Source organism: Protopterus annectens, chromosome 4.part0, assembly GCF_019279795.1.
Source record: "Protopterus annectens isolate FY-2018-M chromosome 4.part0, PAN1.0, whole genome shotgun sequence".
Classification (NCBI taxonomy): Eukaryota; Metazoa; Chordata; order Ceratodontiformes; family Protopteridae; genus Protopterus; species Protopterus annectens.
The window spans coordinates 624,926,668-624,951,486 of record NC_056733.1 but is presented as its reverse complement, the minus strand read 5'-3'; the positions used below and the strand labels follow the sequence as shown (position 1 = coordinate 624,951,486).

The window sequence follows — 24,819 nt, the reverse complement described above, 5'->3', positions numbered from 1 at the left end:
GTTGAACAAGGATGTGTTTCTGGATCTTGTTCATCAGTGGGGTATCCCTCAGATAGATCTTTGTGCTCCCCCATGAACAGACAGCTTCCCAAGTACTGTGCCAGGATTCCAGGATCTTTTTCATTGAAGGGGATGTTTTTGTATGCATTCCCCCCTTCCCACTCATTCAGAAGGTTCTGCTGAAAACTCAGAGGGAGCAACCAAAAATCTTGCTGGTGACCCCCTTTTGGCCAAGACAGTATTGGTTTCCCCTTCTCATACATTTAGCCAAGGGCAATCACCACAAGTTACCCCACAGGATGGACATACTCACATAGGACAAGGGAAAATTAGTACATCCACAAATGTCAACCCTAGTTACTTATGGGTGATAGGAGTTTAATTCCCTGTAGACACCTTTATACTGAGGACGTGTTACAAGTTCTGCAGGAGGCCAAAAAACCCACTACTGGGAAGTCCTATGTCTTCAAATGGAAGAGGTTTTCTTTTCTGATGCCTTAAAAAGCACTTGCAGCTACTGTCTGTAGAGGTGCTAGTGTTTTTTTCTTATCTGTGTAAATTAATGAAGAGTGACTTGTCATATTCCTCAGTCAAGGCACATCTGTCTACCATCTCAGCATGTTTATCTATGTCTCCTCCCTTGGCTTCCAGGTTGGAAATTAAACTGTTCCTAAAAGACATCCTTCACATTAGACAACCAAGGTAACCAGTGCCTCCTCCTTGGGATCTAAATTTTGCCCTGGAAAAAATGTACCCTAGCCCCCTTTGAGCCAGGAATGTCATTCTCCCTGCAACACTGCACAAGGGAAACGATTCTCCTAGTGGCTGTTACCTCTGCCAGAAGGATTTTCTGAGCTGCAAGTCTTTATGGCCTCTTCTCCCTTCACTGTCTTTCATAGTGACAGGGTTTCTCTTCGGACTAACCTGTCCTTCATGCCCAAGGTGGTTAATGAGTTATCCCTGAATCCACCTTATCAATCTTCCTACCTTCTTCACATTTCGCCAATCCTACAAAGAGAAATTTCTCCACACCTTGGATGTTCATAGACAACTCGGATACTACTTGTGCAAAACTAAGCCTATCCATAAGTCTGACAGGTTGTTTGCCTCCTATCACACAAGGGCCTGCCCTGGGTCATCCTGTTTCCAAGCAAACTATTTCTTCATGGATTTCTAAAACCATCTCTTTCTGCTACTCGGCCAATGGAAAGCATCTGTCTTCCCTGCAAGGGCGCACACTGCTATGGCAATGTCCTATTCTGGGGCCTTCTTTAAAGGATTGGATACAGCCTCATCCTGGAGGCAGCTACCTGGTCCTCTGTTCATACCTTCATCAAGTACTATAAATTGGATGTAATTTCCAGGTCCAGACCAGGGTTTGCCAGAGCTATTCTCCATGGCTTTGTGGAAAATATTTCTGCTCCTGCTAATTCCTCCTCTGCATGAGCTTTGCATTCTCCCTCATGTTATGAATACTGCAGCATATGAATAGAAAGACATAGAATAGTTGTGCAAAATTTTACCATAATGTTAGATGTCCTTCTCTTCTATATGCTGCAGTGTTGCTCCTCCCCCCTGCCTTCCCACTGATGCTTGCCTGGTCCCTGGTTACACATTTCTGACTATCAGGCTGGTGCTTAGTGGCGTTCAGTTCTGAAGTAGATATTTGCTGACATCCGCTTTATACCCAATGTCTCTTTATGGCTGATGTACGTAGAGTAATATGCGCCATCGCACGTACCTTGCAGTAGCATTCTGACTTTGGTATATTGGCCAGATATACGAGTCCACCAGAGGCGAACTCCCCTATGTTGTAAATACTGCAGCATACAGAAGAGAATGGCATCTAAGGTTATGGTAAGATATTAAACAACTTTTCTTTTTCACAGTTACTTCTTTAGTCCTAATAAAATAAAGTGGGATATATGTTATACAATTCACACACCATTTAACTCGGTACACAAGATGTCAGTTTTTATTTAATTGTTTTACATTTGTTTACCGGGATAGTCTAACTGGATACATGTCCATTTTCAGCGGAGGCCTGGGGAAAAAACTCCACATAGTCATACTTGCATAGATTACACAGAAGTTAGGAAACAATAATAAAAAAGTGATTATATACACAGAAGTTAGGAAACAATAATAAAAAGGTGATTCTATACAATGGCTTACGCAGAAGTTAGGAAACATTTATAAAAAAAAACAAAGTGATTATATACAATGGCTTAGTATTTTCTTAAACACTTCTTGCAAAACCACATATCAGATGTCTTCTCCTGACTCTAATGTGATTGATGGTTTACATGGTTTCCCTTTTGTTCACTAATTTCACACTGTTTTTTGTCTTCCTGATCCTTTTCATCTCCCATCACCAGTCTTTGGTCCAGGTCCAAGCTACTCCTGATTCTTCTTGCCAACTTGCACTTTTTTCTTTTGCCAAAGCATTTTTTGTGTAGAACAGTGGGAAAGGTTCAGTGGCAAAGTCTTCATATGGGCTTTATAGTTATAAGAATGAAAAGCACACTCCTTTCTGCTTGCTGGCTCAGCCTTTTTGGTTGTACTTATTTCCTTCTTAGCTTGTTCTGCATTCATAAATGTTTTGATCCTCCAAGAAAAAATATTCTAAAGAAAGCTGAATACGTCAACTTGAATCTCAAGCCTGCCTCTCAGCATTATCTGATTGCTGAAATAAGCTTACTTCTCTTCTGCCTGGTGTACTGTGAATAATCATTTTCCAAAAGCACACATTGTCCCCAATTTTTAATACTTTTCCCTTCTTCCACAATTTTGTCAGGAGCAACTATTTCTGCTGGCATGATTACATCTTTAACAATGTAAGCCTTAGCTGGTCTTAGCCAGGCATTTGCTCATACAAGGTAGCATGCATGCCCCTACCAAGAGCAGCAGTTGTGTAAAACACAAGCTTACCAAAAGGTGGGAATTGGACGTAATGCAGAATTAGCAAACTGTTATGCTTCCTAATACCCAGCTTTAACCTCCATCTGAAGGTGAGTGGACATGGAGGGCTCTTTCTCCAGTGGAGAAACTAGTAAGTCACTCGGGAGAAGAAAGATGAAGCCAGTAGTTAGATATTATAGAACCCTCTGTCCACCACCATGGAAAAAAATATTTTCATTTCTTAATTGATTGCTCAATTTAATTTATTTATTGATTGATTTAATGTATTTATTTATTTATTTTTTGAACTGATATTTCTGACTTCATTTTGCCTGTATAATGTGTTTGGTGTATAAAAACAAATTGGTGCTATTAAGTTGAAGCACTGAAATTTGTCACTAGCTCAGTCAAAATATCTGCATACAGTGAAATAAATGTAATTATGTTTAAGCTCATCCTCTCAAATAACAAATGAAAAAAGAAATGCAATGCTGATTTGTTAAGGTATCTTGCTTACATGTCAACTTTAAACATAGTTTTATGCTTTTACAGTATCACACCATAAATCATCTGAGCATGCCCCATCCACACCAGCCACTGCCAGGCAACAGATTATTATGTCGGCAATTGTTCGATCTCCAGAACGTCAGCCCCACCCTATCAGCCTGCTGGCACCACCTACCAGTCGCAGAAAAGAGTCTACATCATCTGATGGTAAGTAAAACATTGTACATAACTAGGGTTTCAGTACTGAATTTTTAGAAGGAGATTAAAAAAAATAATACTTCGATAACATTTTGACACTGAATGATATCTTAGATTATCTTAGTGCAGAGACAACATTTTTAACATTGTGAGGAGTGCAGTGGATAGTAATTTTATCTGATATAGCAGTTTTATATTTCCTTCTGCTCTGTATGTTTTTAAGCTACATCTTAACAGGTGCTCCGTGGAGCTTGCTGTAACTGAGCTTTGGTTGGTGCCATTGGAAATATTAATTTTTACATTCTATGAGTTAATCTAACTCCTTTTTTTTTCCTTTTTGCCAGTTGAGGTGCTGAACAAGCTAGATTATATACTTTCTTCTGGCTTTGCAAAACACTACATTTTCACTACCAGGCTGCTTAAGCCAGTTTTGAAACCTGCTGTTACTCTCCAACAGTCTTGTCTTACCAGAGATTACCTTTATGCAAGTCTTGCATGTGTTTAAGTGGCCTGATGACTATTTGCCTATGGTAACCCAAACATGACCAACAACCCAAGAGTAAAATGGTCTTTTTCTGATGGGATGCAGCTGAGTAGCCAGTTGCCTGATGTCATATCCTGATGGACATTTTGGGATGTACTCACTGCAGGGCTAACTCCAGTGGATATCTGGGGTTCACTAACAACCTGACTGAGTCATCAGATTGCTAAGAAATGTATAGAGTTCTAGAGAAGCAGACATTGTTGACTTTGCGGTGACTGTTCTATTGCACATTGTTGATTATAGAATATTTTTAATCTTTGTTCATCTTATTACATCACATATTTTGGGTATATACCATTTCATTAACTGTTCCTCCCCAGCTGTGGATTACAAGAAACCTACTGTATGCTGTTTGTAATTCCTGAAAAATTCTGGACTTTGCTAATTTTCTTAACATTCCAAGTGACCATGTAAAACATACAAGAATATTCATTTCACCAGACAGCACTCATATGACAGATTTCTGAGCACTACATGCTGCCTCCCCTTCCCTACGGCACACAAGTGCATTGATAACTAAAGGTAAACACTGTCTTCAGTAGGAAACGAATGTGTCATTTGTACTTACTGGGATACATTTATCAGAGACACTGGGAAATTATTTTACTACTTGTACTGTTTTCTGGGGTTTTTTTTCATATTTTCAGTACATGACACATTTAGTCCTCCTGTTTCCACCAGCTAATTCCAGCACTTGTATCTGCTCTAACTTTTGAAGAAAAAAAATAAAAAAAATCCTATCCCTGTACTCGTTTTTCAGATTTTGCTGAATTCTGAGCTGTTTGTAAATTTCTGTGTTGCCCAAGCCTTTCTGAGATAGAGGGAAGCTTCTTTGTTAATCAGTGAGAGTGGCAAGCTTTGAGACAGCCTATCTGTTGCCTGGAGGAGTGGTTTCAGCTCAGAATCTGTATTTTTATTGGCCATTTTGGACTATTTCTATTCCTTTCATCTTTCTGTTTAAAAACCCTTATTTGTGCGGTTTTGCACACCGTGCAATGGCATTTAATTGCGGTTAAACTATTCCCGTGCCAGAAAGTCAACTCTTCAGATTCTCCCTTAGAACTAGCCAGTCTTCTAGTTTTAGTGCTCAGAATTGTTTCTGTTCTCTTGAACTAGCCAGTCTTCTAGTTTTAGCACTCAAAACTGTTTCTGTTCCCTTGAACAAGCCAGTCTTTTAGTTTTAGCACTCATAACTGTTCCTGGTGCTCTGCACTTGTCCAACTCTCGCTGCAAGCACTAAATAATCTACAAATTACTGCAGCACTCAACTTTCCTCACTAATCAAGAGGAAATCAGCTCTTAGAACTTAAATTAATAAGCACTAACCAGGCATGTCCAAGAGTCAGCTCCTGGTGTTTTCTCCTGTCCACCTGATGAATCTGGGCATCTCGGGCCAATGTAGCAATTGCCTCATGTATACTGATAACCCTCTCCTCCTACCATCCAACACTGTGAGAGATGCACTTGTATAGCCAAACTGGAAGCCAAGCTTTCTCAATCCAAGAATGGACTAGACAGTCAAGAGGAGAAGGTTAACACCACACCGCACTCAACACATAGTCCATCAAAACCTGTACCTCCCAAACCCACACATAGTAATACAAAACACACACCTACATTCAAGGAGGTTCTCAGTAAAAAATCAGCCCAAACAACAGAGACCTCCAAAGCTGAAAAGCAAGCAACCACCACCCCAACACTACCCGAATGACACATAGCCCACAAAATCAGTGTACCACTCAACCTCAGCCCATAAGACAAAACAACGTACCCAGCACACTAGTCATTGGCGACTCTATAGTTAGGCACACGGAAGTCCCCCTCACCAGGCTGAACAGGGAGAAAGTCACCATCAGCTGCCTGTCGGGTGCCAGGATCCATCATATAATGCACGCATTAAGGTCACTCCACAAGTACAAGTATGACTCCGTCATTGTCCATGTTGGAGTGAATGACCTGAGGCGTACCTCCCTTGGACTACATGAAGAGAGACATGGAGGAGCTTTCTGACCATGTGGCCCAGGCAGGTGTGACACTAGCCCCGAGTAGCATTGTGCCATCGCCCAGAATGATGCCACAGTACAAGGACAAAATGGTTGACCTGAGCAATTGGCTAAGATTCTGGTGTCATTCCAAGGGGATCCAGTATCTGTCTGCTTGGGGTGACATGATCAACAGGTCACGATGCTTTGCAAAGATGGCCTGCACCTGTCACCGCTGGGATTCCGGATAAGGATCTTGCTGCCCCTATAGTGCCTTTTTAAGGCAAGGCTCAAACGTCAAACACACCAACCATAGTAGACATAAACAAGAGAAATCTAAGGGTAATGCTACTCAGTGCTAGAAGTCTAAACCTCAAAATGTACACACCCGAGGCTCTCCTTAAGATGGAGAACATCGACATCTGTGCAGTGACAGAGACCTGGTTTAAGGCTCCAGAGAACATCCCTGCATTACCAGGCTACAATTCTTACCACACCTTTCGGCCACCCAATCCGGACCGAAATACTAAAGGAGGAGGCGTGTCCATATTCATAAAGAATATCCACACCTCCAGGCTAGTTGCTCAACTTAATGCCTCCGAAATTATCCAAGTACAATTAACACTGGGCAAGACTGAAATTCAGGTTGTAGCGTGTTACAGATTCCCCGCCATGCCCCAGGACGCCCACTCCATGTTTCTCAATATACTGGATAATACAACCCAATATCCTAATTTTGTGAGATTTCAACTACCGCTCCATCAACTGGGAAAACTGCTCATGTACTAACTTATATGCCCAATGTTTTCTGGAATTCATTAATTCCAACGCCCTGAACCAGTTTGTCCATACCCTTACCAGGGGTAGCAACATCTTGGACCTGGGCATTACCAATACGGGTAATAAATGCTCCCCTCGCTGTTCAGGTCCAGCCACAAGCTAATCACCCTAGATATCCATATCCCCCCCCACCACCACCCCCATTAAGGAAACCACAGTAAAAAAAACTTCTCCAACGCCAACTTCATACTTCTTAAGTCAGTAGTGGCAAACTTCATTACACCCACACAGATGGAAAATAGTGGCACGACTGCTGAATCATATACAAATGCACTGTATAAGCACATACTCGAGTGCATGGACTGTGGCATCCCCAACAGAACCAAGACGTTATCCTCCAGAAAATGGAAGCCAATCTGGCGGTCCCCTGCCATAAACAAGCTCTACAACAGTAGGAAGAAACTGTTGCAGAAAAGAGTAAAATCCCATGACTGCAGGAACTCCCTGGTCAGCCCCAGCAAGAAGCTGAGATCCCTCATAAAGTCCTCCAAAGCTAGTTACAAAAATAAAATCGCCATGGATTCTAAAGACAACCACAAAGCCTTCTACAACTATGTCAAGAATCTCAATGGCAACACTCGGATCTGCTCTGAACTACAGCACAATGGCACTACATTTACCGAACCAACTGATATTACCAACATCCTGGCAGACAGGTTCAGTGCTAACTTCACCCCCCCCCCCGCACCCCCCAAAGGGCCCATCCCCATGCCAGATGATTGCAAACCCCCTGAAATCATGATCGCACAGGTGAAGACTGCACTCTTCAAAGCCAAGAACACAGCATCTATGGGACCGGACAACATCCCAGGCTGCATTCTGCATGAACTACAGAATGAACTGCCATCCCATCCAAATACCATGTTCAACCATAGCCTCAGTTCAGGCTTTGTACCTAAGGAATGGCACACAGTGACAGTTATCCCACTCCACAAAGGGGGTGCCACCCCAGACCCTGGGAACTACCTCCCCATTAGCCTGACGAGCCTGGTCTGCAAGGCCATGGAAAGCATCATCCTAGAGCTTATAAACAAAGACATATGTAACCTCCAAACTCTGGACCCCACTCAGTTTGGGTTTGTAAAGGGTTGATCATGCCTCCAAAACCTGATTGACTTCTTAGAAGCAGTCACTAGAGCCGTAAACAAGGGTAAGGCAGTACACGGCCTATCTTTACCTAGCCAAGGCTTTTGACACCATCCCCCACTCTGCTATTATAGATAAATTCATTGGACTAGGCATAAGTCCCTATGTCACAAGATGGGTGACCAACTGGCTCAGTAGCAGAACCCACACAGTGAAAGTAGCCGACTCCAAATCCGACTTCAGACCAGTGACATGCGGAGTACCACAGGGTTCTGTCCTGTGACACGCGGAGTACCACAGGGTTCGGTCCTGGGTCCTCTCATGTTCGGTATCAACTTCTCTGAAGTCCAGGCAAATACAGCTGGTCTCTGGCTAATGAAATTTGCAAACGACTGCAAACTAGGAGCCATAATTGATTCACCTAAAGATGTGGACATTCTACAAAGATGCCTCACTATGACTAACGCTTGGTGTCAAAGTCATGGCCTAAAGCTCAGTGCCAAGAAGTGCATTGTCATCCCCTTTGAGAATAATACCATACCCATGAGCTACTACATAGGCGGTAGCCTACTAAACACCGAAAGTGTGATGAGACCTTGGGACACAGGTGAATAGTAGTCTCTCCTTTGATAATCATGTAGCCACAGTAGTCAGGAAATCCTTCTAGGTGGCACACCTGATCACGAAGGAGTTCTCCTACAGAAAAAGAGAGGTCTACATTCCTCTCTACTCATTCCTTATTAGACCCATCATAGAGTACAATGCCCCATTTGGCTTGTACCTTGCAAGATATCTGCAACAGCTGGAAAGGCCACAGAAATATCTCACTAAGAGGATTACCAGCCTCAAACAGATGCCATACGCTGACTGTCTCAAAAAACTCCAGCTCTACTCCATTATATATTGCCTACTCCGAGGCAACCTCTGCATAACGTACAAAGCCATGTCTAACCCAGACCTGATGGACATGCTACACTTAAAGAAATCCCAATCTCTCCAAGCCACACACTGCAGGGGCCTAAATCTTGTCACCACAATAAATACAATATGCTGGAGGGATAGATTCCTGTCCCACAGACTTCCCCTGCTCTGGAATAGGCTGCCCATTCATGTCAAGCAAAGCTCCTCATTAGCCCTCTTTAAGAGAAATCTTGACAATTGGATGGGTGATAGGAAATTCACTCCGGGAATAACTGTTGTGGCTCTGCTCGACAGCGGCATAGGAAAATAATTTTCTTGAGTGGCAAAAGCCAGGGAACTCATTTGGTTAGGCTTGTATAGGCCCTAGGGCTGATAACCTAGTACTTACCTATGAGATGATATTCCAGTCCAGATTTCATGTTTAGTGCTATTGCATTTTTTTTTCATATTTATCGTACAATTTCTTGATGAGTACCAGTTTAGGTGCTTACATCTCAGTCATAGCTGGCTGATTTTTTTTCAACTAGCTAGGCATCCTTTTTAGTGTGACACCTCTGCATACTGGTTTTGTGAGCTTCTTTGCACAACCATGAAGTTAGTGTATTGGAGGATGTGGGGGGCTTGTTCCCTATAATAAATAAAATAAATGCAGTTTTTTTCTATTGGTATGGGAAGATTGTAGGACAGTTTTTTTATCACTCAGTTCTGATTGATGAGTATTTCTTTGAGAAATGTCTTGATTATTCATAGGTACCACATTTTTCATTATGTCATCAGTAATGATGTTCTACTTCCTTTTTTTCACTCCCTGTCATCGATTGTGGTAACTTTAGTCCCTTTTGTGGTCTCCCTTACTTTTCTTCCATTTTCTTCACTTAACTACCATTTACTACACTTCCTCCACTTTTCCCCCATTTTTTCCTGGTTTTGTAAAGCCATCCCTCTTAATTTTACCTCTTCCATCAATCTTATGCTCTAAGTATTAGGGTTCTTATGCCTGCATTTCCACCTTTGTGATTATCGTTTCCTTTCCTTGCAGTTTGACTCCAGATTCTCCCACTAAAATGAGTATTTGGCCGATAATGCAATAAGCTTAGCCTCCATCTGCATGAAGCTAAATGGTCAGGGTTTTTAGCCCTCCAGCCTCAGTAAGAAAAATTGTGTACTTCTTATACCCAACAACATAATACCTTTCTAGAAATGATTAAGTAGATGACAAAAATCTAGCAAAAAGAGAGCAAAAGAGCTGAAAAAAGAAAATACTGCTTATATAGAAGTGCTACCTCCTGGAGAGGGAATAAGACATTGATAAACCCTATTAAAGTATTACAGAATAAAGGGAATTTGACATAACAAAAACAGGAGCAATTGCAGAGTACTAAAGGGGAAATAAGGGTGTATTTGGATAATATGCATGAGTTTAAAAAGATTGCTTTTAAGTAACTATTTTTGAGAACTCCAAAGCGCAAAAAACTTTTAGCACACCAACCTAGGAATCAGAAAGTAGAAAGGGCTGTCTGGAAACATACGGAAGCCAATGACAAGAAAAATAACTCAAGATCATATAGGGGTATTAGAGACATTTTTAAAATTTTATGAAAATTTGTATAAAGCCAGAACAATGTGAAAACCAAGAAAGAGCAAAAATGGGAATATTTATGGAAGACTTAATTATGCCAAGGTTAGAGGAAGATGTGGCTCAACAACTAGTAGTTGAGCTAGGAAATGAGATAAAAATAGTGATGTCATCAATCTGCAAGGAAGTCTGCAGGAGCAGATGGTATTCTTTGTGGAACTTTGAAAGTTAACAGGGAATTAAGTGATAAAGAACTATTTGATTTTATTTAACACTATTTTAAAAAGAAGGAAAGGACCAGCATTTTGGAAGAAAGTTGTGGTGGCTGTTATTACCCAAAACTGATTAAGATCCACCCAAGCCAGCTTCATATAGTTCCATTTCAGTTTTAAATCATGATTTATGAAAGGCTTATCTATATCAGCTAAAAGAATGAAAAAGGTGTTGCCAAAATTGATAGATATAGATCAATATTTTTTTTTGTGGAGGGGAGGTGAACACTTGACTTTAATAGAACAATGATGGTCCAGTAGGAAGCAGAATGTAAGAAAATACTACTGTTGTTGGTGGGTCTTGATGCAGAGAAAGCATTCAGTAGAGTAAGCTGGGATTTTATAAGTAGGGTAATGGAAGCATTTGCATTCCCTGATACAATAATAGGATTAATTAGGGTGATTATATGAAGGATTACATGCAAGAATTAAGGTGGGAGGGTTCTTCTTGGATGTTTGCACAGAGGAACCAGGTAGAGGTGTCCTCTTTCCTCTTTGTTTGCATTATATTTAGAGTCATTGAGAAAGAAAATAAGGGACTCACAAATTTGAGGATATGATTGGTATGGTATTCAAGAAAAGTTATTTTTATTTGCAGATGGTATTATTTTGTACTTGATAAATCCAGAAGAGGACATTTCATTATTGTGGAAACATTTTGAGACAGCTTTAACTCATTTTACGTAAAAAATTAATGAAGATAAAGCAAAGGCTATAGCGGTAAACTATATACCCATACATGAAATGGTTCAGCAATATACATATTTATGGGGACATGATAAAATTAAGTATTTAGGTGTATGGTTTAAAAATAGATTTGGTTATAGCACCAAAGGATATGTGGAGAGAGACTAAACAAAAGGAAATACAAAAACTGAGAAACTGGAAGCTCTTATTTTGGTTATAGATAGTAAGATACAAGCAGTGAACATGTTTTTTGTCCCTTTAGCTTTATATACGGTCAGGCATATTATTGTCCACTAGGAGAAGTTGTGGACAATAATTAATAAGGATTTGAAGGAATTTATTTGGGAGGGGAAGAGGGCAACAATTAAGTGGGTTAAGTTGATCATCTGAGAAACCTATACTCAAGGTTACAAAGTCCCATAATTACTTTGGTGACACTCTCTTCTCCTTCAAAGTAGCCAAACAGTGGAACCTATTGCCCCAGAATATCTTAAAAAAACACAGATCGTCATAGCTTCAAAAAACTCCGGAAGGAATTCCTTATTCAACAATGGCTATGCTCCTGTAATACTCCTGGCTAGTTTCTCATGCCTTCGATCAAATGTTTTCTATTCTGCTATCCTCTTGTCCTACGTCTACCAAATGAAAATACCACAATAGGTTTTAGTTTTATATCTAATGAGTTTCATATTACTGTCTGTAGTAAGGCGTAAGAAATGTAATGTTTTCTGTTTTACATTCCCTTTTTGTAAATTGTGATTGCTGACAACTGTCAAACTTTTTGTATATTGTTTGTAAATCTTTTAAATTTTTTTTTGTAGTCTTTTTGTACTGTTGTTATAGAGCTTATCTCCCCGGGTCTCTGCTGAAAACGGGCTACTTAACCAGCCAGACTCTACGCAGTTAACAAATGTAAAATAAATAAATACCTAGAGAACAAGGTAGTTAGAATTACTCAATTTGTTTGGATATTTTAGAGTTATGCAGTTAGGGTTCATATACATAAAACAAGCAGAAGGTTATAAATCAAAGTGGAAAGGGACAATAATGAAGTGGTGGGGAGTTCAAGAAATATGAGGTGAGTTAGATTTTGGATGCAGATCCTAAAAGAGAATAACAGTCACTATGTGAAATATTATATTCATAAAGTTGTAGGAAGTATTCTAAGAACTAAGTCAAAGTCAGTGCACAAATGGAAAAAGGAGGATTTGTCAGTAGGGATGACTGCAAGTAGGGGTACAGAAAATAGGCAAGAAGGGGCTGGAATTTACTGGAGAAAACTGGCAAAGGGACCAAGTTATTGGGAGCAAATAACTAGAGAATGGAACTTAAAAGCTCACCAGCTTAGATGTAAACCCATATGTCACAAGATGGGTTTCAAACTGGCTCAAGGACAGAACACACAGGGTTAGAGTTGCTGGTGCCATGTCAGACTCTAAGCCGGTCACGAGCGGTGTCCCACAGGGCTCAGTCCTGGGCTCCCTCTTGTTCGGCATTTATTTTTCTGAAGTGCAGGCAAACATAGGGGGATTGTGGCTGACAAAATTTGCAGATGACTGCAAACTGGGCACCATAATTGACACTCCATCAGACACAGACATCCTCCAGAGAGGTCTCATAGAAATGGATAACTGGTGCCAGAGCCATGGCCTTAAGCTAAATGCCAAAAAATGTATAGTCATACCCTTTGGGAAAAACAAGGTAACCCCTAATTACCACATAGGTGGTAATCCATTAAACACGGAAGACGTTATCAGGGACCTGGTGACCCAAGTTGACAGTAACCTCTCTTTTGACACTCACATTGCCAAAGTGGTTAGGAAGACCTTCTACATTGCCCACCTGATCATGAAGGGATTCACATCCAGATCAGGAGAGGTCATTGTACTCCTGTACTCTTCACTTATCAGACCAATGATTGAGTACAACGCCCCATTCGGAATGTACCTTACCCGACACCTGCAGCAGTTGGAAAGACCCCAGAAGTTCCTCACCAAAAGGATAAAGGGGCTCAAACATATGTCATACGATGCCCGACTGAAGAAACTCCAGCTCTATTCAGTCGTATACCGTCTGCTCAGAGGTGATCTGTGCCTGACATACAAGGCCATGTCCAACCCGGAATTAATGGACATGCTCCACCTCAAAAAATCCAAATCCACCAGAGCCACGAGAGCAAGAGACTTAAACCTCAACACGGATATAAATAGGACGTGCTGGAGGGACAGATTCATCACCCAGAGACTCCCTACACTATGGAACAGAATCCCAGTCCATGTGAGGCAGAGCCCCTCACTGACTCTGTTCAAGAGAAATCTTGACGAGTGGATGGGAGATCGTAGGTTTACCCCGGGAATCATCTCTGTATCACTGCTGGACAGAGGCACAGCAAACTAATGGGTATAGTATTCTCATCCTAAGGGGTGGTGAAAGCCACACACACTCTGGCTAGGCTTATAAATGCCCTAGGGCAGATAGCCTAGTATGAACCTATGAATAGAGTGAAATATGATCGAGCATAAGTTTGGACTGCAAGTTAGACACTTGCCCTTCCCTACAAGGGATTTATTTCCATGTATATAGGCAAAGAGAAAGGAATAGAGGAGCCCTAAGTAAAAGACTAGCTCTGGTAGAGTTTTTAGTAGAGTTTATGTGGATATTTATTTATTTATTTATTCATATACCTTTGTTTATAGGGAAAGTCCTACTGGGATAAAACCCTTTTTCAGCAGAGGCCCAGGGAGAAGAGTTCCACATTTGACACTAGTTTTGACATGTATATAAAATTCAGTTACATGTCTGAAGGAATACAAAATATTGGTAAATATGCATACATGAAAGAAGCTTTTTGATAGCTTGCATAAGCATCATTTAGAAGCAGAGCATATATACATAGCTTGCATAGCTATATACAGTGTGTGAACATTCATTAAACATAGACACATGCTTGTATGTATCAAATAGATATATAAAATTGTAAAATACTGTAGTAGTGCCTGCATTTTCTAGCAATTAAAATAATGAAACAAAGAGGCAATGGGAGAAGTAGTAGAGTATCTATGAAAGTTGAAATGTTTTTATTTAAGTTGAAAATGAAAGTTTAAAGATTAGAATGCATGCTGCTGTTAAAAGAGATAATTAGTACAGCATATAAAATATTGCATGGTTACTATAAGCTATCAGAGAAGGTTAGAAAAGGTTGGGAAAAAAGACTGAGAAAACAATTTACAAAGGAGCAATGGAATGACTTTTATGGCTCCCAAGTATGCAAGAAAATCCAGAAGGTTTAGGATTTTTGCTTGGAAGTGTTTGCATAGGTGTATTATACACTAAGCAGACTTCAAGGAATTTTTCTTTAGGTCGATAACAAATGCTAGAGGTATGGTAGGAAACAGAGAAAGGCAACTAGCAACTGTTTTGTGCGTGTGTGTGTGTGTGTGTGTGTGTGTGTGTGTGTGTGTGTGTGTGTGTGTGTGTGTGTGTGTGTGCATAAAATGAGTTGGCAGATTTAAAAAAAAAATTCCATACAGAGTATTCTGTCAGAAACATATGGGAAAAAATGGCTGTAACTAAGGAAATGATTCTTTGGAACAGGAACACAGGATCCAAAGTGCCTAGTCATAGTAAAGCCTTATTAAGTGTAATGCTATTGCCTGCAAAATAGTAATTGCTAGAAAATGTAAATCAAAATCTAAACCAACTATAATTCTGTTGACCGGGAAGGAACAAATTACATAGACATAAATGGAATTGCTGGGAATATTCAGGAGGGGGGTTTGAGAAGCCATGAATTGAACAGTGTATGTTATGCCGGATTGAATGGCAGTTGTTTTAAACAGAGAGCACACACATGTAATGTGTGAAAAAATGTTATTTTTTTTTTTCTTTTAAAGTATGTGTGTCTTTCTCTTAAGTGATAACTTAATAAAGGTGTTTTAAAAAGAGGAGCATGATTATAAGCAGAAATGTTAAAAAGTCAGGTCAATAAGTTTTGGTAAGTTATCAAACGCAAGTATTTGTTTAATAATAAGTGTCTTACTCTAACTTTTTGACTTAACTATTCACGTGCAGTCAGATTTTTCATGGAGGCATCTTTTGAGTTGTGCTACAAAAGGGGAGAAAGAGGAAATTTCTTTTAGGTGAAGACTGGAGGGATTGCCAGAGTTGGGATGGGGGGCAAGAATGGAGAAAGAGTGGTCAGTAGTACAGTTTGGTTTGGGGAAATGTTGTGGAGGTTGTATGTAGTAGTTTTACTAATGGAGTTTGGCACAAAGGCATCTGATCGAAGTAGTTTGAAAAGAAGAGACCCTACGAGTAGCTCAACTCTGTAGGTGACTGGCAGCCATTTTGCTTTGAAGAGGGTGGAGCAATGGTGTTCCGGAGGGGAGGTGGAAATGAACTGGCAGGTTTATTTTCAATGGACTGCAACATTAAGGAGGTTTTTTTAGAACTGTGGCTGTGATATGGAGTCCCTATTCAAGTTGAGCTTGGAGGCCTCCTTTGCGTTATTGCAGCCCTAGCTCTTCTGGAGAGAAAGGGACCAGAGCAAAAGAAAGATCTGGTGTTTTCAGTGTAATTATGAAAGTTATGTGACTGGTCCAGCCATAAATCTAGGTATTTAAAGGACATGGTTGACTCCTTTGGGGGTATGATTGAGATACGTGATGTTGAGATTCTTAGGAGTTTTTGTTCACATTTTATAAGGTTCAAAATATCAATTTTTTTTTTTGTAATATTTAGGAATAGCTCATGATTGTTTAGCTAGGAATTATAGCAGTAGAGGTCAGATGTGAAGTTAGAATGTATGTGAAGGATTGGATCAAAGTATAACCATGACATTAACATAATGAATGATGGGAAGGTTTAGGAAGTTTGGAGGGTGGTTTGTTAATAAAGAATGAAAACAAGAGTGGTGCGAGTATGTAGTCCCGAGGTACTCCTTTGGTGAGAGGTTCTGGGGGAGATGGGGACTGGCCAATTTTGACTCTTAAATACCTATTTTTTAAGAAGTCTTGGAACCAGGTGATAGTGTTGGAGTTAGTGGTGGAGGAGGTGGTGGTCAGTTAGATCAAAAACTCTGGTAAGGTCAATGAAGAGTGCTCCTGAAAGGTTTCCTTTATACATGTTCATAGGTAATTATTAGGCTTTCTGCCCTTGTGGTCCAATTTAAGCCTAGCCAAGTTTCCTTTTTGTGATTGAATTAATCTGTCCCATTTGATGTTAGAATGGCCTTACTCATCTCATGGTTAATAATTATATATTACTGCTAGTGAGAATAGCATGGATGATACCATAGATAATTTGAGGGGGAACCATGAATGGGATAAAGCATTTATGAACTGCATCTGTCCATTAGTAGATTTTCTGTTTGCCATCCATAGAACTGAGTTGTTCTTGAATATGGACAGAGATGAGCTTTGTTTTATATGGATGAGTGTGTTCCAGAGCAACAATATCCTCTGCAAGATAAGCATGTCTTGCCAAGCTATTCTGTTGATGTTGCATAAAAGGTTTTGTTCCCTAGACCAAGTATTTATGATGCCATTTGACTTGCTGATGAGCAGTAAATCCATCAGTAATGGGTTGGAGGATGCCTTGTATGCCAGATAAAGGTCAACCCTGAGCAGTCTTTAGAATACCGAGTATAGTGACAGGCCTTTGAATCTGTCCCTATATGACATGCTGTTTAGACCTTGTATCCTGTTAGTAAGGTATTTCTGTGAGAAGATGTTGAGAGAAGGATCACATCTATAAGTGACCATAAAGCTGTCACTCTACTCCAAGCAGCCTAGACTCCATTCTGTTTAAGACTGAGAAGATGGAATTGCTGAATGTAAGTAGACATTTGGTTGTAAATTAGTTTTTCAAGTGTTGTCCCAAGTGTAGGGAAGATGGAATCATTGTAGAAGGGAGAGGCATTCCTGGCTAGGGCTATTTGATATGGGATTTGACAAGTGCAGTTTTGAATATGTCTGCTATTGTGTTTTGAGTTAAGTAGAGGTTACAGATGTGGAAAAGACTTATGGTAAGAAAGTCTTGGCAGGGTGAGATACACTTGGGAATTTGGATGTGTGGGACCGACTGGTGAGTCCAAATGTATTTTCAAGTAGGGGCTGTAGGTCTTTGTGATTGATTTTCTTAAAATAGAAGAAGGGGATAAAAAGTTGGAGGAGCTCTGTGAGTTGGGGTTTGAGGTGTAGAGGTTGTGGTACTAGGGAGGTGGAATAATTAGATGAGAAAGTCAGAAGATGAGAGTCAGCCTTGAGAAGTATCGATGGTGATGGAGGAGGATGAAGAAATTTGTGCATTTCTGGCCTGTGAGTATGTTTACTTCTGCCAGAACTAATTGGGTTTGTCTAATAGTGAATGTGTTTGAAATAGTTGGTTATGTGCTTACATATAGTTTGCTTAGCAAGGTTACACAGAGAATAAATGGCAATATGATTTTCTGGTGAGAGTTTAAACTCCATCAGCACCATGCGTTATTACCTTTCAATTCAGTGTTTAGCCATTTTTTTATTCAAAAAAGCACTGTGTCAGAAGAAAGGATTTTGTTTTGAAGTTGAAGGAGAGTATGTATAAGAGCTATGGCAGCTGATTTGGGGTTCTGTAAATTGGTAATGGGAGACAAGTTAATAGTGATGAGGTGTATTTTTGAGGTTTTAATGTTGGTAGTGGTTCTGGATCTGATGGCAACTAGTGTAGAAGGACGTTTTTGTGATTGCTGGATAATTTGGAAGGTTATTGGGGAGTGGTCACTGAATTAAGATGGAAGAACAGATTACTGATTAGCAAATCCAGGAAGGAGTAGTTGTTGCTTTGGAGAGTTAGGTGGGCAGTGTCATTGACTAACTGTGTAAGGTCAATATTGGCTAGGAAGTCTGCAGTGTGATTGTGTAATTTACATAAAGTGTTCATAAACACTGCTGAGTTTGTAGGCAAAAAAGGAACCTGCTCATCTACCTTCACTAGCTTGTTCACTGGAAACTATACACTGAGCAGTATATACACTGCTGCACCTTCAAATCACTTCCTGGATTAAGTATTGATCACAAAGTAGGTAGAACTCGAGTACCAATTTGGTGTGCAGCAATAAACTCTCTTGCACCTTTGAATCACTTTCTGGGTTGGATGTGGACCATGAACCAGTGAAGATTCAAGTTACCAGTTCTAGGTGCAGCAATTCAAAATCAGGTAAACTGTCAAATACCATCTCATTTCTTAAAAATGCTACAGTAGCAGCCTCCTCTGTTTGTCTGTAGCACCACAGACTTGAATACCTTGCTCCGTAGAAGATTAGGAGAATATCCCCCATTCTCTTGGCGAAATTACCTATAGTCTCAGTGGAAATATCATCTGATATCTACCTCAACAACAAGCCATAGACTTAATGGGAGTAACCCTAGCAATGAAATGTAAATAAATAAATAAACTCTTCAAAAATATACAATATATGCTATTGCAGTATGATGTATTGTTGCATTGGATGTCCAGCTCTCTGTGTCACTTACCCTGTCCCCTAATACACAAACATGTACAAATTCATTTCTTGTTGTTTCTAGTGGTGACTTAGTCTGACTTATGTCTGTTGAACGCAAGGTACAATGGTGAGTGAAGTCTTGCTTTTCCTGCCTCAGCTGTCAACATACTGTTAATCTTAACCTTGCTGCACAATGTATACCACTCCCATGTAATACAAAACCTGTATTGTACCACTTCTGTACTGTAATACAAACAGAGCCATCCCTTTAAAAGGGGGGAACCACAGATTTTCACTCCAAAGTTAGTTTTCATCAGGTTCAGAACACATTCACAAGGTGCTGCTCACAATGCCACATATTATATGGGACACGTACAGACTGAAATCAGTTTGCTTGGCATGCTTACTTTTCTGGAATTATTCTGATGGGATGAGGGAGGTGTGCCTCTTATCTGCTGGTGGTGTACAAACAACTAATTTGTCCATTTTTAAATGCCCTAACAAACAAAACACAAACAAAGGATGACGTAATATAAAGTATAAGAGCTTATTCTGGTTTCTTCTGTTGTAGCAACTCCTAACTAGCGCTGACCTGATTCACAATAGTGTAGTCAGTTATCTCAAACTGTGCATCCGTTCATCTGTCAGAGCGCTGCCTATTGGGGAATGTGGTAATTTTCCAGTACTCTTTGTACTAGAGGCTGTCTGATGTTGGCTACCATACTTGGCACCCTGTCATTCAATTATCCTATAACCCCACCTACTCTGTCTACTGTCTTGACTAGTAAACAAGGATTATTGAATATTCATTCCATAGTTTTTACAGCTATGTTGGAAGAGCAAAAAGATCTGCGTGTTCAACTGAGAGGAAGAGCTGTGATGGCTCTTCTCCTTTTGGTGATCTAGCATTTCAGGGTGAGGTAGTGTAGGCCACTAGCCCAGGAACAGTCCTCAGAGGGAGAGGCATGAGTTGGTTGACTCAAGCCATTGTAGTAGCCATTGTGAAGCTCCTGCACTGGCCCAGTAATCAAGGAGCCTCAGTCCTCACCACTAACACCAGTGAGGGACGTGCACATTGGGTGGATAACAAGTACACACACAGTAAAGTACAATTTCCCTTAAGAGCACACAGAGATCACAGTCAGTCTGGGGTTGGTTTCTCCCTATCTGTCCAGATCCCCAATAAGACTCCCCACTGGCACCGCTGTAGGGTTAAGATCTCAGACAAGTGGTCAAGCCAAAACCTCCAGCACCCTCTCTGTCCAACCAGTGCTTCATGTCGCTGCCCAAGTAGCTGACACACACACTCTCTGAGACTTGATTTCTATACAAACACACAGACACTCTTGGAGAAGGCTGGCACAGGTTCACTAGCTATGACCCCTTCTGCCCAGACTGTAAGTTAGCAATCACTGCCACCAACCACTACTTATCAGCTACCATAAAGCCCTTAAAAGGGTGACCAATTCTACTGTGCAATGTTACTGTTATCCAAATGGTAAGCATGACCACAACTTTTAAGGCTATTCCAGAGTGGCATGTACAGTATCACCAAATACATATGCAAATACTCTAAGAGCTTAAATATCTCTATACAAAACCAGCCACAGTTAAAATTTTTAAATATATTTAATAATAAATAATAAAATCACAAGGCAATACTCATTAACTCAACTCAGTGACAATAGAGTTCAGAATCACAGGAAATATTTTAAAACGACATTGCAGGACAGTCTCACATAAATACAGAAAACATCTAGACTAATATTGCTATATTCCTATCTATCTCTAAGAGAAATACTATGATCTAACTCTTACAGAACAAAGACAAGTGCTGAATGAATGTTTACAGGTCCAAGACAAGATACAGAATGCACAAACGTTCTCTCTGAGATAGTTCTTAAATTCTTATCAAACACTTCTGCTGGGTCATCTCAGATTACATCATTCTTGTTACCTCTTCCTTAGTTTCCAGGCCAACAGAAACTTAAAAGTTAGCACCTTCGTGTTAACAATACTTATCTCTTAGAAGCTGACACTTCTCTCTTAGAAGCTTGCCTGGAACTGGAAATCATAAAACTGTTAATTTTACCCTTGAAACCTATAATTATCTCTGTCTCAAACAATAGAAAGAAATTCCAGCTGCAGACATTATGTCTTCTAGTTCTGGTAAACACACTCGTAACATTCTTTACTTATTTTCTCAGAGTTTGCAAGTTAACTCTGTATGTCCCAACTTCTGCTATGAAAACATACAGTTGCACAGACATATAGTCCATATAAATTTCTGCTGTTTTCCAGCAGAGTGCACTGTGGTTACATCTTTGAAGCTCAGCACATAGCATATTGTTTAATCCTAACATAATAGTTCTCTTGCATTTGTAAGACAAGCCTGTATATCATATTAATATTTACAAATGACAAAGGATTATTTACAACATTTTAGCTAGGTGTGCTGACAGCCTTCACAGCCCTTATGGGAGATGTGACATCCCCACTCTGGGCCAGTCATCAAGGCTCCTTGATCCTCACCACTGACACTGGGGAGGGATGTTCACTTGGAATACAAATGGATACACTCAATATTTCCAAATGCAGACCTCGCTGCATCAAGCTCAATTTCCTTAAGGGCACAAAAGGAGCACACTCAGCCCTGGGGTCTGGGTTTCTCTCTCTGTCTCTCCACAGGTCAGCAATAAGGTTCCCCACTGGCACAGCTGTAGGGTCAGGTGATTAGCCGAGTGTCCAAAGCCAAGTCCTCCTCTCTGTGAAATCAGTGCTTTGTGTCCCTGCTGCAAGTAGCTGAAATACGCTGTTTGAGATTTAATTTTGATACACATGCACACCTGGGAAAAGCTGGCAAAGATGACTTTCTCTACCAACTTTGCCCAGACTATAAGGTAGATTCACTGCCAAGTTAGTTCCTTTTAAGAGCCTTACAGTGCACCCAATTATACTGAGTGAAATTAATATTAATACAAATGGTAATGCTGACCAACCAACCAGGCTTTCAGGAGTGGCCACAGTTATCACCAAATAAATATAGACAACTACTCTCAAAGCTTAAATATTTTCTAAAAGGACTAGCCACAATGAAAGGTCTAAATATATTTAATAATAAATAATAAAAGAACTTGAAAATGCTAAATATCTATTTACAGTAAATACTATAGTTTCACCCACAGGAAATATTAAAATAACACAGATGAATAGATTCACACAGTTACAGGAAAAACAGTACTTAACTAATCTCACTATATATTTCCTGACTGATTTAGACAATTACTATCCCTGGTCATTTACTAGAGCAAGGCAAGATGAAGTAGGTGAGGGATCCTTCTTTGTCAGGTTTCCAAAACAAGAGTGCTCAGTCTGACTGAGAAACCTCTCTATATAATATCTAAATATTATTTCTGAGACAGCTTACATTATGACATCTAATCTGGTCATCTGACTCTTTCCCACGCTATCACCAACACTAGAAGCTGCCAGGATTTTAGCACCTCTTTGTTACCATACCCACAGTCAGAGCTTTGCTTAGATCTGCTCAGCTCCTGGAAGTCATAAACCAATTTCAAACCTCTAGCCTTCCAGAGTAGCAATTAGCTCCCTGCTAGGGACCATAAAGAAGGATTTTTAATACTTGGTTTCCCAGACATTTTTGTCCCTGGCTGCAACCAGAACTGTAATATACAATCTTTACGACCTAATTTAATTTTAGCTATTTTCCAGAGTTAGCTAGGACTTGAGCTTATCCTCTTGTCTTCCAGTATCCTCTGTTACAATATATACATTTAAACAGTTACAATAATGCATGTACATTTCTTTTCTTTCCAGCAGCGCTCACTGTTGATAAAATTTTAACACAAGCAGCTTTATAAATAGATTTTCAACACAAACATCTGTACAAATCAGTTTGATATTCAAATAACATATAATTATTTACTAATTTCCAGCTAGCTGTGCTGGCATATGTTACACATCCACTGCCCTACTTCTCCTGGCATAACTGATCGTACCTCCTATCGTCACAGGAGGCATATCTGGATGCAACCACACCTCTGTACCAGTAGCATAGGCATTCCTTCTAGGGTGACACAGAGCCCACATCACCACTGGGGGAGGGGATTAGGCAGCATATTAAAAAACTGCTCTGCAATTGGCTGTCCCCTAATGCTGGAATGGACCAGTCAATTGTGGGGAGCTGATGGTAGACAGGCAGCAGGGTAGCAAAAAAAAACGGGTCTATATTAGATCAGCAAAATGGCATTACAGCGAATCCCGTTTTGCCAACAAATATAGACTGAAATCACAAAATAGCAAAGGCTCAGGTCAGTGATTTTTTTTTTCCCAGGGAAAAAAAAATAATTTGGCCTGAGCTGTGACATTGCCCTTAACCCCAATGTAGTGCGATCTCGGAGTTGGCACATTTAGTTAGGGGGGTGGGGGGTGAAGCCCCCCACTTTGCTTGAAGTAGCCTGTATGTGTTTTTAGTGCAAGCAATTTCTTTCCTAGGGAAAGAAATTGCTGTTTTGAACGTTCACAGTTTAGTGAAGTCGCTGATTACATGTCGATGAAGAGGCATTAGATGGAATGCCTCTTCGAGCATTTAATATAGACCCCCAAAAAACTACAATTAAAAAAATAGATATGAATGTACCGTGAAAACCAGATTATAAAATTAATTGAATAGGCTATCACCATGCTGTGCTGCTGTTCATCAGTATTTTTTTCTTTGGCATTACATTTTCTCTCTGGGCAAGTACTGTACCAGAATTACATCCAAGGTACAGCATATAGTATGTGATTCATCTGCTTGCACTTTACATAGGATCCCTTCATTGTCGTCAAAATTCTTCTGAGAAAACCTGTTGAATATGGCTCAGCACTAACACTCCTGTGCTTTAGGACTTCGAGACATTCCCAGTTGAGTTTAGTGCATTTTCCACTAAAGTCTTTACCATTTCCAACCTGCATGTAATAGTGCACTTCATGCAGCCTAATATCAGCTTCCCATAGCTAACTGAAGCTTCAACCAAACTAAACAACCAGTTCAAGGTTTCAGCTCATTGAAAGCACATGAAAAGCATTTTTTATTGGAGAAAACGCTTCTGTACCCCTTTTTAGGAAGCTGTGCCTTGCTCTGTAACTGCACATAAAAGGGAAAAGCTTGTACTCGCAGAATTACTGCTGGCACACAAATAGAAATGCAATGACTGATTTAATTTTGTGTGGAAACAATGAAACCTTGTACAGTTTGCATTCATAGCGTAGGGTCATTCAGCTTGGCCCATAGGCTCAGGCTGACTTTCAACAACAGGTAGGCATTATTTTTGAAGTTTTTACCAGTTGCTTGTTATATCTAATTGATTTTTCTGCCTTGGCTAATGTTCATAGGTTGGTACTAGGCTATCAGCCCTAGGGCCTATACAAGCCTAGCCATAACAATTCCCTGGCTATTTCTTCCCACACTATTTACTTCCCTGGACCCCTGTCTAGCAGGGCGACTGACGTGATCCCCAGGGTGATCTTATGTGGTCTTATTCTCTTTCTTATCTTTACTTCACCCTGTAGCTTTTAAAGTCACTTAGGAGGGCCACCATGTAATCATGCAGGCTTATCAGTAATTATTCTTGTCTGCGTACAGCAGCCTTTCCTTACTGGATGAGATGCACCTCTCTGATGTTATAAATTGAATCTCTCATAAGAGAACAAAAGCTGAGATTATAGTTTTTTAGACATTTTAAATGAACATATTTATTTTATTGGGTCTTGACATAAAATACTGGAACACCGAGGAGATAGGGTAACTTTTATTCGACCAT

General features: G+C 40.2%; 1 protein-coding gene across 1 annotated transcript in view; it reads left to right on the top strand.

Annotated features, from left to right (window-relative positions):
* CIT (citron rho-interacting serine/threonine kinase) overlaps positions 1-24,819 on the top strand; it is a 3,433,971-nt gene that overhangs the window by 2,091,124 nt on the left and 1,318,028 nt on the right. The window contains exon 31 of the mRNA XM_044069760.1: positions 3,454-3,615. Within this exon, the coding sequence (XP_043925695.1) occupies positions 3,454-3,615 (162 nt within the window). The remainder of the gene's footprint in view (positions 1-3,453; positions 3,616-24,819) is intronic.